At 45.7% G+C, this 13,953-nt stretch overlaps 1 protein-coding gene across 2 annotated transcripts in view; it reads right to left on the reverse strand.

The window, feature by feature from the left end:
• Window positions 1-13,953, reverse strand: part of TMTC3 (transmembrane O-mannosyltransferase targeting cadherins 3) — a 425,295-nt gene that overhangs the window by 186,176 nt on the left and 225,166 nt on the right. The window contains exons 8-9 of one of the 2 annotated variants that reach the window (XM_078678861.1): window positions 7,148-7,296; window positions 4,442-4,562 (exon numbers count right to left, since the gene is read on the reverse strand). In XM_078678861.1, coding sequence (XP_078534987.1) covers window positions 4,442-4,562; window positions 7,148-7,296 — 270 coding nt within the window. The remainder of the gene's footprint in view (window positions 1-4,441; window positions 4,563-7,147; window positions 7,297-13,953) is intronic. The other variant, XM_078678865.1, reaches the window with a different exon arrangement.

Genomic DNA, 13,953 nt, shown 5'->3' on the forward strand with positions numbered 1-13,953 from the left:
TGATTTACTGCTAATTTGATTTCTGCGCAAATATTCTACCTGCACCTCTGGATGTGTTTTAATGTTTCATGTGCAATTGTCTATGTTATTACCTTTGCTAAAAGTGACCTGCTTAGGTGATTTTTTATGTGTTTTATCCCCTTTGCTAAAAGTGACCTGCTTAGAGGAATGTTTGTTCTACCTTTGCTAAAAGTGACCTGCTTAGGTAATTGTTTATGGTTTATTTCCCTTTGCTAAAAGTGACCTGCTTAGCGGAATGTTGATGTGTTATCGCCTTTGCTAAATGTGACTTGCTTAGGTGATTATTTTAGGTTTCCTTCCCTTTGCTAAATGTGACTTGCTTAGGTGATAGGTTTTCCTTCCATGGGTCCTGATGATAAGGTCCTAGTTCCCTGCGTGATTTCCCTATAGTGTTTAGGGTGGCGTAGGAGGTATTTACCCTTTACCAGTAGTGACTGGTTGTGTGCTACATTTACGATTTCTGTGTTACAGTCATTATATGTTTATGTGCTAAGTGTTATACCTACAAGTGTTATTTCTAAAAAGTGCATACCCCTGACAGTGGTCCAGGTGGCCCTGTCCTGTACATAATCCCTTGTAATTCTTGCCCGTGCCTGTTGGCACATTGTAAAGTGTGTGTGTTATCTAATGTGTTTTTATTATTATAATACAAAGGCTATTTTTGATATAACCTTGTGTGGAGTTTCCTTTGTGGTGGGCCTAGGGTGTTGTCGCTGGGGTGCGCTCGCAAACGCTTTACACATCGCCTCCGAGATTAGCCTTGCTGCTCGCGTCACGTTACCTAGAGGGTGAGCAGGGGTTATCTTGGTGTGTAACTCCCTAGCCCTGACCTTAGAAATGGCGATCCCTGACTGACTTTGGCGTGAGCGTTGGCCGGCCGGGGGTCCCGTTTCTAACAGTCCTCAATCCACAGTGTGGTAATTGGGGAGAGTTTGTCTCTCCAATCTACAAGGGCGACAGCTTTGTCCAAGGCATCCAGGGTACTTTTTGTGGGGCCAAGCAATTGCAAACTGAATCTTTTGCCATATATGTAGTGCACATGGAACTTATTCTCTATGACTGACCTCTCCAGTTGCGTCACCAGGTCATACCTGGGTGCGAAGCACCACTCATTAACGTGTAGACTTGGGAGGCCCAGTAGTATACCCTAAGCACTGGGAGCGAGATGCCTCCATTATATATGCTTCTCTGCAGGCTTCAGAGGGCAAAGCGCAGGGGGACCCCATCCCAGAGTAGGGTCCGAAGCGTACTGTCGATTTTATTTTATAATTCTTCGGGTATCGGCCATGGGGTGTTTTGTAGCACATACAGGAATTTTATTTGTGCAGGGTGATTATCTGAAAATGGGATGCTCTTTCCATGATCGAGAGAGGCAATTGCCACCAGCGGCCAAAGTTCTGCAGAAAGGTTTGACAGAGCGCTTCCATGTTCCCTTCGAAAAAACAGTGTTTAGAAGAACATAATTACAATTCCAGGTAGGGAAACACCTCTCTGGTAGTACCCATCTGAGGTGGGATAAGTATCTTTGGTATAGTACCAATTTATCCCATTTGATTTTGTATCCCATGCACTTCTCAAAATTTAAAAAATACTGAAAGGACCACTGGGTTTGAAACAACTGGGTCAGAGAGGTACACCCCACTGGTCAGATGTCCCTGCCTCACCAATTGAACATGGGTCTACCGAGTGTCAGCCTCCTCTCCTGATGGATAAGTGTCCTGGTGCTTTGGCTGAGGGTACGTCTTGTCCAGTCTGACGCTCCTCCCGCTGATGGTGCCTGTTTGGTGTATTTGTCTAGAGTTCCCTTTGATGGTTTTGCTGTCCCTCCTTTCTTCATTTTTGTGCAGGGCTCCACTGTCCCAGGGTTAAATGGGGGTTTAGAAATGTCAGAGAAAGAAGGACATGCAACACAGAGTGTGTAGAGAAACAAACTGTTTTATATATGAAAATACACATTTGTTATAAATTTGGAGTGCTGAGTGTCCCAAGTGAAAAAAGATTAAACCTATGAGTATCAATTGTGACTCTTGTGATATAAAAACAAGGTTTCAATGTTGTGACAGAAACGACCATTCAATGGATACACAATAAATGTTAGCAGCCCCCTAGTATAATAGTAGGGAATGGGAATTGGTTCGCTTCAAGTTGTCAACGACGTTTCGACCCAGCTAAAGTGGGGTCTCATCAGGACCTATCAATGTAGGGACACCTGTAGATGACTGACAGTTAGTGTGGTGAACACCTGTGAGTGAGGGGTAGTCAAGGATACTCACATAGGGCTCGGCCGGGCCCCTATGGAGGGGCTGGTACTGGCAGTCAATGGTATTTGATATAGTCAGGGTTAAAATCTTATATCCAGAAGACGGTGTCACGTGTTTGGACAAAGCCAAGGATACACATGAACCACTGTTTTTTTGCCTAAATTGTAAGTACCCTGGTTCCATGCGAGTAGGGCGTCCCTTGTGTTTTCTTACACGTCCACTGTCCCAGGGCCCTCCAATCCCAGCTTCTGTGTTTTGGGGTTCCGGGTCGGAGGCACTGCCGGTCTCAATGCACCTCCCCTGTGTCATGTTAAGGTGTTGTCTCAGTCGGCACTGACATTGGGTGGTTCAGTGCCCTATTTCGGTCGAGCAGCCTGGTATAATGGAAGGGGGGGTCCATGTTGTCTTCTGGGTCTGGTGGGGGCACACCCTTGAGTCACATGTTCTTTGTTACGGATTTCAAAAATATGCCAATATCTGAATACAAATGGCATGGGGAAAATTATAATCTTCGTTCTCTAACTGAGGGTGCAATGGCAGGAACCAAGTATACAGACTTAAATCTTACTTATTTCACTAATCCCAATTGGTGATATAATACTTAAGCTCATGTGAGTAGCAGGATAAGGGAAGGAGAGTCGGAAGATGCCGATGGCTTGTTGGTAATGGTGCCTGCACTGAAATGAGGCTTTATATGAAAGGCAATTTGTTGTTTCTGACATGACAGTGGTACTGTACTTACCTTGGCAATGTGCATTCTGGCCCGATGAAGTGCTGTACAAACCACAGGTATGTGCATGGTTGCAATGCAATGGTACTTTACATAGCGGAGAAATGTGGATTCTGGCAGGGTACATGTACTTTCCATACCAGGGAAATATTTATTCTGGCACTGGAATGTTGCTTTACATATTGAGCAATATGTATTCTGGCAAAACATTATTGTTTTGCATAGCTGCACAAACTGGAGGTTGTCACAGAAGTGTTGAAAAACATACACTGTTAATGTTCAATCGACCATGTACGGGTTTTGTTTTTCATACTGAAGTAGCGTCAACATCAGCATCATGGCAGAACCAGCCATTTAGAGGGAAATCGCTAATATATGCCCTGTCACAAGCACCAGCACAGGTAAAAGCAAACGTGATCAGACCACACAGGGTGCATGTTTAGAAGCTTACTGGTACTACTGCAAAGCGCCCGATAGACTGGCATGTTCAGATGCTTACATCAGAACTTGAACGGTGAAGAGGAACACACTGGCACAGAATTTAAAATGGATGGTAATCTTCTTCGTATAGGTTTCTGTATGCTAGGTGAGGTATTACACACTGGTGAAATATTCTATTGTGCTTGGAACAAACGATTGCCTATTTCACAATCAAGATCTTTTGGATCTTCACACAATTTCTTTATGAAAAATCCATGCTTATATAGTTTGCAGAGATATTTCTCCTGGGTACTGCGACACACTCTGAAGCACTGCATCATTCCTTTAGGTTTCCTGCAAACTATATTTAAATAGTAAGTCTTTTTGTCCAAAACCTATGAAAAAGAGTGGTGCAAAATCTCTGGGACCAAATCCTTCCGAAATTTTCTATGGAGGATAGGAGACGTGTCCCAAACCCTTTAAGAGGGGATCAGGTCCATGCACCTGGTGCAATGTGGCAATGGTTTGAAAAGACTTGATGGGGCTGATGTTGGTTCCCAGTTCGACCCTGGTGTGCATCTGTGAATCTAAAACAACTATAGTCTGAAATGTAGTTACAAGTAATGCACATTTTATTGATAGTCTGTTGCTCCCTAATACATTACAAACAACTGCCACAACATCAGTGCTTTTCTATTCTCTGCAAAAACATGATTAACACCCATGTTCAAACACTTAGAGGGAGCGTCCCTAAACGCACCTGTGGACCAGATAAGCCATATCACTACAAGAACACACTGCTTAAGTAAAGACAAAAATGGTCATTAAAGACAGACATCGCCTAAAAGGTTGTAGTAATAGCAACTGTGACTGCCATTGGTATTTAAAATTCTATTCACTGTTCCTTTCGTTCTGAAGTGAAATTAAATCAGGCTGGAAAGACATTCAATGATAGATGTGTTAATCCAAAATAATGCATGCCAAATTGGGAGAAAAAAGAACTATGTACCTTCAGAGCAGACATAAATAGAGTGTATTCTGACTCCCAGTCCCAATTTCTGAGCATGGTTTTTAAAGAGTGGGTGAACAGCACCAACGTCAAGCAGACCCAAGACAACTTGCGAATCCTGCTGTAAGAAAACAATGAGAAGTCAAATTAATAAATCAGCAAGTGACTTAAAACGTACTGTAAACATCAACGACCACATTCCACAGCAACTGCCGTATAAACTACATCAATCGGATGCCCAAACACTGACAACAAAGCTACAAAACAATTTCTTAAAATGGGAAGTGTTCAGAAACCTTGATTTAACACACGAATAAAAATAAAAAATAGAACTAGTGACTGTTTCAATACAGTGAGGGTGGGAGACGTGCAGTAAAGCCGGTGCATCAAAAATTCAACAACGGTTTAAACAAAACGTCAAGATGCACACGAGCAGGGCCGGACTGGGAACCAAAACCGGCCCTGGCAAAGTGCTCGGCCGGCCCCTCATCCCCCCCGGGGGTTGTGGGTACCGCTGTGCTCTTTACCAGGACCGTTTTTCGGCAGATTTTGCAGCTATGCTGCAAAACCGGCCTGGTAACAAAAACGCCCCAAACCGGCCCCTCACCCGTGCGGCGCACCGGGGGATTGCCCGGTGCCCACCACGGCCAGTCCGGCCCTGCACACGAGAGTTAATATGAGCCACTTTTATTAATCGAAACTCTGCCGGAAAGAGAGCGGCCACCAGTGCGTTTCGACTAGGCGGCCCTGGTCGTGTCCATAAGCAATGTTCTGTTCACAGACAACGCAATACTCGTCACTTCCTCACAGGAGGCGAGCTTGAACTGATACCATCAAGCACAATGTTCTTATGGTTACCATCTACTCTAAACCAGTGCTTTAAATGGGCAGGGACTATCCGGTACCAGTGCTCGATCTAGGGGTACACGCAGACACACGGCGTCCCCCCACTCTTTTCGCAGGGTGGACACCGTCCCCCCTTCCAAAGAAGTTGGGCCCCAAAGAAATATGCTGAACTTGTCCTGGTGTAATTTTCAGACACCGGACACGTTCAGCAGCACCTGCACGTTGCCAGCTTTCCATTCCTACCAGCAATGTGCAGACAGTGAGAGAGCCTTTTTTCACCTCCAGCTGGGCCGAAGTTAAGGGGCAATCAGGCCTCCTTTTGTTTGTATATGCTGACTGGGGGAGGCCTGGAACCTTACATTTAAATGTAAATGCCACAGAGGGAACAAAGGCACACAGCTTGAGAGTCATGCTTTTGCCTTTGTTCTGTCCCTGTATATAAATGCAGACGCTGCAAGACTGTCAGATGGGTTAGTCTGTCCCAGTATTTACAAACATAATTTAAATAGCACTATTTTATTTATTTTGTAGCGCTACGTCGTGACGTCATGAGGTCATCTGCATATGGTCTTACTTGGTCAGCCCCCCCCACTTCTTTTTATAGACTTGTGCCCGGTACGGAGTACCTGCACTTCTTTCATTTGAAGGGGGGGTAGGGGGGTTGATACCTGCACTTTTTAGCACGGCTGCAGTACATTTAATGGGAGAGTACCGGTACTTCTCAGGAGCAATTACGTGCTCTGGACAGAGACCACCAGGACATGTGCATTTACATAAAGATCGTCTTCACCTGGGCAGCGTGTACACTGAAGAAGACGGCGGCGCTGCCGGATTACGCCCTTTTTCAAGCACTGCAGGATACGCGCCGAGACACGCTGCTCTGTAGGCCATGCTTAACATCTGAATGGCCGGTGCGCTTTCGTTAATCTACCACATTATGTAAACCAAAGTTAAATCAAAAGCGCTCCGCATTTCGGATACTAAACAGACGAGGCTAATTATTTTGTTAAAAGTGCATTAAGGTCTAATTAGCGGCGGCATTACAGTGCCAAATGAGCAGTGAACGACCAATTGCGCAATGCACTATGTGTTTATATAGTTTCATTAAGAAATGCAACTCATTGACAAGGTTCGGGCCTGCTGGCTCCCAGGAGCAGGCTGCGGCCGCGGTGCCTCTGCCAGGGCAATAAATCAGGGAAACGCGCGCTCTGGAGCGCAGAGAAGCACCCTGCTGATTGAATGCGGCGCTGCAGATGTCTGTGGACTCGGCCGCTGGCCATCGGGGCTTAGATGTACAGCATTCATTCCAGCTGGCGGGAGCACGGTTACTTACACACAATAAAGTAAACAGCGAAAGGCCAAGGTGCGTTTGACGAACTCAATGGTTTAATGACGCGCTTTAGGACTGGGATCTTAAGGTATTTTAAAAAAATCGAGTCTGTAGCCAGCTGGACTCGGTTCCCAGGCTCCTTTCCCTGCTGAGATCCGGCTGCCTTCCTGAGCCTTGTAAAATACAAGTTAATACCTTGGCAAGCTGCAGTGATGGTAAAGGGCAGAAGGCATCGGATATGCTCATCCTCCCATTAACGAAAGGAAATGAGGGTTCCCTCGGCCGCGCGTGCTGTACACTGAACAAGTACAGACTGGAAGAGACCAGCACTTAAAGTGACACGAAATCCACCTGATGAATGAGCACGGCCCCGACTCCCCCGCCCTCGCCCCCTCACGTCATCACGGATAGGCCTTCCTGGAGGGGACTCTTCAGGGCTAAATAAGGCTCTGTACCGGTACCAATGTGCCACGTAACAGTCCATACTCAAAAGGTCATTTGTTTCTTTCAAAGTGTAAAAGAATACGCACCTGTTGCTGGACAGCCTCCTCCAGCCGTGCGCAACCAAAATGCAGAAGCCCATGCTGGGCACGTACAGCACCCGCTCTGCGACGACGAAACCAACAGGGAAAAACAGGTTCGAAGCAGGGATGAACGGCAGCGCTATAAGGGACAGGGCCTGCAAAAAAAAAACCAACAAAAAAAAAACAATCAGTCAAACGCAAGCACCTGGCCACAGTTTACTTTCAATGCTATCAGCAGCACAGGGCATGACCATTCACATCACATTAAGTACCTTTAGCTTGACCCGCGATTAACAAAAACACCGAAGTTAAACTGAATATAGCCTACACTGAGGTGTCCAACGTAGATCCAGCAGGGTAGGTTAGACGGAGATTTTTGGGATAACCACGGACTATTTCAACAATTCCCTTTCCATTACTGTGTTTACATGCATCATGTGTGGTTACCCTAAAGTCTGACAGGGTAGCAGCCTTCCTGAAGCTATACTGGACACCACTTCATTGTGGTGAATGGAATGATAACATGTTCATACGTTTCTTTGCATTTCTCTTCTTTTACCCTGGCCCCTGCTTTGTATCCGTTCCCTCCTCTCCTCCACCCCCTGGTTCAGGAATGATTGTTCCTGTCCCATGTTTCCTATGCACCTCCGTGTTCTAGGATCTGCAGCTTCCCAATGGCTTGTAGTACAGCTCTCTTGATAACTTCTAACCAGGCCTTGCTTCTCATGACAATGCATGTCAGGGGGGCCACGGGCCAGCACCGAGGAAGTAAGATCGGAGCAGCAATACAAGCGATCATGCTGTGGCCAGATGCATGCTGTTGCTGAGCTGCCAGGCCGGTCTCGGTGCATCCGGGGCTTCACTGTCACCATGAACTTCCACTGGCCATTCATAGATGCCTTACAGAGCCCTGCAACATGTAAAGATGCCTAAAAGGAATTTCATTTCACTCATTCACTCAAGCCGTGACTAGTGGCTTATGCGTCCACTGTAGGGGCCTGTGTTCAACCTCATAGTTACAGGGTGAAATCCTGGAGGGACCACTCAGCCTTTCATCCTTCTGAGGTTGATAAAAGAAGTACCATTGAGTTGGTTAATAATAAACATCTGTTATTCAAAGCCAAGATGCCCAAGGGTGAACGTGCTCTTTACAAAGGCACATGTTCGGTTATGTCATTAATCTTAGCACTCATTCATCTTGGTCTACCAGAAGCAGTGATTTATGTTAGTCTATCAGAAATCCCCAAAACTCCAATGCTCAAGTGTGTCATTATCAAGTAGCGAAAGAGTGGGGACCCGCTTCCGGTGCTACATTGCCAGTGTTATAGCAAGTGAGGGAATCTATAGGTATTCAAAAGCCACGATTCAACATTTGTAAACTGGCGAACCAGGCCTGGCACCATCATATGGAAAACTGTGGTGCGACGGCTCAACTCATTGTGCATGCACTCTCCACGGCATGCCCAAGGGTCTTCCTCCTTCCTGGACGCAGAAACACTCGCTATTGACTTTGACCATTCCAGGTTCACCATTCTAGTGCATAAGCTACTCTTTAGGGCCAGTGGCACCAAGTCGCACCAGCACAGCCATTGCTACCTCTTAGATCAACATTCTGCTACTTCTAGCCCACAACATGCGTTCTCGCTTGAATGCAGTGGGATGCTCAAGCATTTGCAGACTTTGCTTAACTCCTCAAAATGAGTATCCTTTACACTGACACATTTTCGCGGCTGCTACGTAATGTCTACTATGTTCTTTCTCAGTCCTGTTTGCCAGGATGCACACAATTTTAAGAGAGAAATACTCAGTGGGTGGGGATGGAAATACAGCGGTTATATTCATGCCCCATGGATACTGCGGGGCAGAAAAGCAGAACTGTGACTAAGCCCCACTGCCACAAAATGGCTTCTGCTGGGGTGATGTGACATTGGTTTGGGGTTAAAATGTACTCTATAATCACAACTCTGTAACCCCAACATAGAAGCTCAAACTATCTAAAATTGCAAGGGAGAGGGAAATTTATGAAAAAATGCCCACACTGTTGCAGTGGTTTTGGGTCTGGGCCAAAGTGCAGGTTAAAAAGTCAAGGACTTGTGACCTTAAATAAAAGCTTCCTCTGCAATCTGGCCCGACCATGAGGATACGGATTTCATATTCTTGCTTCTGGCCTAGCCCACCTCCTGCTAGCTTTGGGTGATACTTCCACCTCATCCTCCAGCCACACAAGCCAAATCAATGAGTTAGTTGGGGGACATCACTTGGATCTGGTTGCGGTTCCTGTTGCTCACTCACCGAGCACTTATCTTCACAACTCGCGGAACCCGCTCCGCGGGTCCCGCAGCGCCGTGCTACCCTCTTTGGACTTCAGGACTGTATCTCTGGGCGTGTGTGTGCACGCAGGGCTGCGAGCGTCGGGTCCCGGACTTCACATCCCAGAAATCCTGGTAACCCGAGCCGCCTCACACCTGGCCGCTCTCCCTGCTCGCCCCGTCCCACCAACAGCCTGAAAAAGACTCTGCTTCCTAACGGCCTTGGGACATCACTTGGATCTGGTTGCGGTTCCTGTTGCTCACTCACCAAGCACTTATCTTCACAACTCGCGGAACCCGCTCCGCGGGTCCCGCAGCGCCGTGCTACCCTCTTTGGACTTCAGGACTGTATCTCTGGGCGTGTGTGTGCACGCAGGGCTGCGAGCGTCGGGTCCCGGACTTCACATCCCAGAAGTCCCGGTAACCCGAGCCGCCTCACACCTGGCCGCTCTCCCTGCTCGCCCCGCCCCACCAACAGCCTGAAAAAGACTCTGCTTCCTAACGGCCTTGGGACATCACTTGGATCTGGTTGCGGTTCCTGTTGCTCACTCACCGAGCACTTATCTTCACAACACGCGGAACCCGCTCCGCGGGTCCCGCAGCGCCGTGCTACCCTCTTTGGACTTCAGGACTGTATCTCTGGGCGTGTGTGTGCACGCAGGGCTGCGAGCGTCGGGTCCCGGACTTCACATCCCAGAAGTCCCGGTAACCTGAGCCGCCTCACACCTGGCCGCTCTCCCTGCTCGCCCCGCCCCATCAACAGCCTAACTGCCCACCTATAATTACAAGCGTTACTTCCCGCGGCGCAGGAGCGTCCCGGGAGAAGCCCGGGACAAGGGCGGGCCCTCTGAGACCCTCAGAGGACGAGGAGGTCGGGTTGGGTCTACCCCCCTAACGATTCGCTTCTCATAGCAAGTAAGACTTTTGACTTTGTTCTCGAGATCTCCATTTGATCCATTTAGTATAGGGGTGCCTGGTGACGTGACTTGCAATATCTGTTTCTAAAAAAGACAAATTAGAAAGCTTTACACCATGTCCACTAGAAGCAGTAGAAGCAAGACAGCGGCTGGGGGGGCCTCTGTTATTGGTCCAATAGATAGCTTTATAAAAAGGACTAATGATGCCATAGATCTCAGCATCTCACTCCTTGAGCACAGGGTTTCACTAGATTTGGAAAATGCGAAACGCTCTTCTCTTGGGACCATAATGTCAGCGACAACTCCAGTAAGACCCAGAAACTCAGATAGTAATTCACAAATAGGCCTTATTCACAATATCCAACCTGACCGTCATACCATACCTAATGTGGTCAATTTATCGGCTACAAATCCTTTAAATGAATCAGATCTTGATATAAGTAGCGAATTAGAGAGAACACCAGACCTACACATAGATTTTACACCAGAGATTGTAGATGAAAATAACAAGAAACACCCTAGAGACAGGCAAGAAGGTGCCATCAGAAAGCAAATAAATCAACCAATCCATTTCAATCCTCCCGCTGTTAAAAAACGCAAACCTCGAAAAGGTCAACATAGGAAAGGCAAAAATAACCACTTAAACGCTAAGGGACTGAATATACCCATAGAGACATCAAACAAAGATACTCATGAGAACCAATCTGTGAGTACGGATAAGCCCGAAGTCATTATAGGAAATGACCAATTAGTGGAAAGATTTGGCGACCTTTTAAGTATCTTTATGTCGTCAATCGAATCCAGGCTTGCCCGTATTGAGAAACAACTAGAAGAACTCACAGCCCATTATAAAAAAGCTGACAATGCCGTTCCGACAGTCACCATTAGCTCAAAGACAAGTGTTAGTAAGCCCACACCATCCATATCAAAGGATCCCCCAGTCCACGACCCTTCGAGAAAACCAAAACCTGTTCCATCTCTAAGTAAAGTAATGGTTACAAATAAACATGCCTCAATTAGCAGCCCAATTCCTAGAATTGACACAAATAGTCAACACACAAATACCCAGGTTGAGAAGCTACAAACAATATCCCAAAGTGGTAGAAAAACACCTAACCAACGTAGCGACACGTTCCCAATATTTCAAAGGTCTCGGGCCTCTTATGATCCTCCTTACAATTCGAGACAGATACTTTCTCGTATTAATCTGCCACCTGAGTGCAGGGCATATGTGCTGGTCTTGGTCAATGTTCCAAAACTCAGAGATGACCAGGACGAGACCTCTTCCTCCTTAAAAAATAAGACACTACATTGGCTGACAAACAACTGCAGCTTTCCAACGGAATGTTCTGGAGAAATTACTCACACTCAGAGAGCTGGATGGATAGGCCCCCTGAAGAAAAAATTCGAGGGGGATTGCATAATTGTCACTTTTAAAAATCCGACATGGGCCGAAAAGACTCTGGCCAGGGCACCTCCCCCCTCTACTTGGGAATTTAACACTACTCTTCTCCCTTTGGCGTATTTTTATAGGCATCTGATTTCCACCCAACCATCTGTGGCAACAAATCAGATTACTTCTTTCCATGATCCATATTTACTATCAGAAAACAATAAGCCCTTTCTTCATCAAAACTCGAACTTCAATTATCTTAGTGGTCCTGCGCAATGGTTTCAGGGCCCAACTCGTGCATATCCGACCACCCATCCCTATCTGTCCATAACGCCACATTACGAGCACAGAGACGCCCGCTGGCGACAAGCCGTCGCTGCACCGGGCAATTCCTATAACATTCCGACCTATAATAGATTCAGTGCATTCTCTGGCCTGGATTTCAACGACTGACTGACTCTTGATCAGCCTAAAGCAACGGATGGACATATTGTAAATAAGGGAGAATTATTAATACTTAATATGCCAGCTATTGAGGACAAAAATATAATACTTACTCCCGGCAAGCATATCTCTAATACTCCCTTGCAACATAGTCAGAACGCTTCGGCCAATTCAATGGCAGTCCATTCCACTTTGAGTATCACCGCTAACCAAATGAACACATCAATACTCCCTAATACAAGTTTACCTATTTCATTAGTACATTTTACATTTTGGAACATAGCTGGCCTATCTGTTAAACAGACAACCCCTAATTTCCTGAACCAGGTCAAGTCGAGCAATATTATTTGCCTCCAGGAAACATGGGCTATCGATCCTATACATATAATAGGTTATAGGACCTTTTTTCCCCCAGCTAAAAAAATCATTATCTGGAACAAGTAAGGGCGGTTTAATTACCTATATAGCAAATACTTTACAATATGAGAACATTTTCTCTCTAAAAATTGAAGAAAACTACCAGCTAATAGTCTTAAAGAGATCTAAACAAGACATATATGCCATAGTAAACTTTTATAATAACCTGGATACGGACGACCTGATAAATATTCTCTTGGGGATTACTCTAGCCCTTCAAGATTTGCGAGATCGCTACGCAAAACAGTCATGCACTATAGTGTGGGGTGGTAACTTTAACCTTCATCTATGCAGAACCAATAACACAGATAGATGTGGAATAGAAGAGCATGATGGCAATGGTATAACATATTTCTTACACTCCATTAAGGGCGAGAAAATGAATGAGATCATGGCAGAATTGGAGCTGGGTTTTGCGAATGAGATAAAGACCTTCCCAGTACCTTTCTCGCCAACATTTAATGGCAGAGGCCTGATGAGCCTAATAGACTACATCATAATCTCATCATGCAAAGGCCCTAACATCGACCTATTCGATGTAGTCAAAAACCCATTGAGTGACCATTTCCCAAGTGTCATCGTTATACGCGAACTAAATTCCAATAAAATGCCTCACCTAATGAGCATCCTAGATCAGCAAGAGCTTGAACTAGGATCCACGAATGGGTTTACACTAAAATGGGGAAACATCGATAAAGGAGCTGCAACTGTAAAATTAGTTAGACAAAATCAAATAGACATACTAAATTGTCTAGATTTAAGTACTAATCCCAGAGAGGTCTTGGTCAGTTTCAACATCATCTCCCAAAATATAAAAAAAGAACTTACCAGAACAAACAAACAAAAAATTAGGGCTAAAAAAGGCTGGTTTAGTCCGGCTTGCACAAAAGCTTACACGAAGTTAAAGGCAGCCTTAAGTAGGGAAACAAGAGATAGAGGGGAGGTTACTAGATTAAGAAAAGAATATGATATGGTCTTGAAAACCAGAAAACAAGAACTAAAAGCCGATTTATGGAAGCGTTTAAACAAAAGTTCAGCACTAAAAGACAGTGCAACTTTTTGGCGAATTGTTAGATCTCCTTTTTTAGCACCTAGAGAGAACCAACCATCCATTGATGTTGCAATTAGCGACTGCGACTGGGTCAGTCATTTCTCTAAAGTATTTGGCGATGAGAACACACGGGGAACGGAGTGCATAGATTACTCAACCGAGGTTGTTTTCCCAATAAAATTGCACTTTCTCCATGAAGAGGTACAAAAGGCAATTAAATCCTCGAAACCAGGTAAAGCCCCAGGCCCAGACGGGGTTCCAGTGGACATCTTTAAACATCT

Source organism: Lissotriton helveticus, chromosome 1_1 (genome assembly GCF_964261635.1).
Source record: "Lissotriton helveticus chromosome 1_1, aLisHel1.1, whole genome shotgun sequence".
NCBI lineage: Eukaryota > Metazoa > Chordata > Amphibia > Caudata > Salamandridae > Lissotriton > Lissotriton helveticus.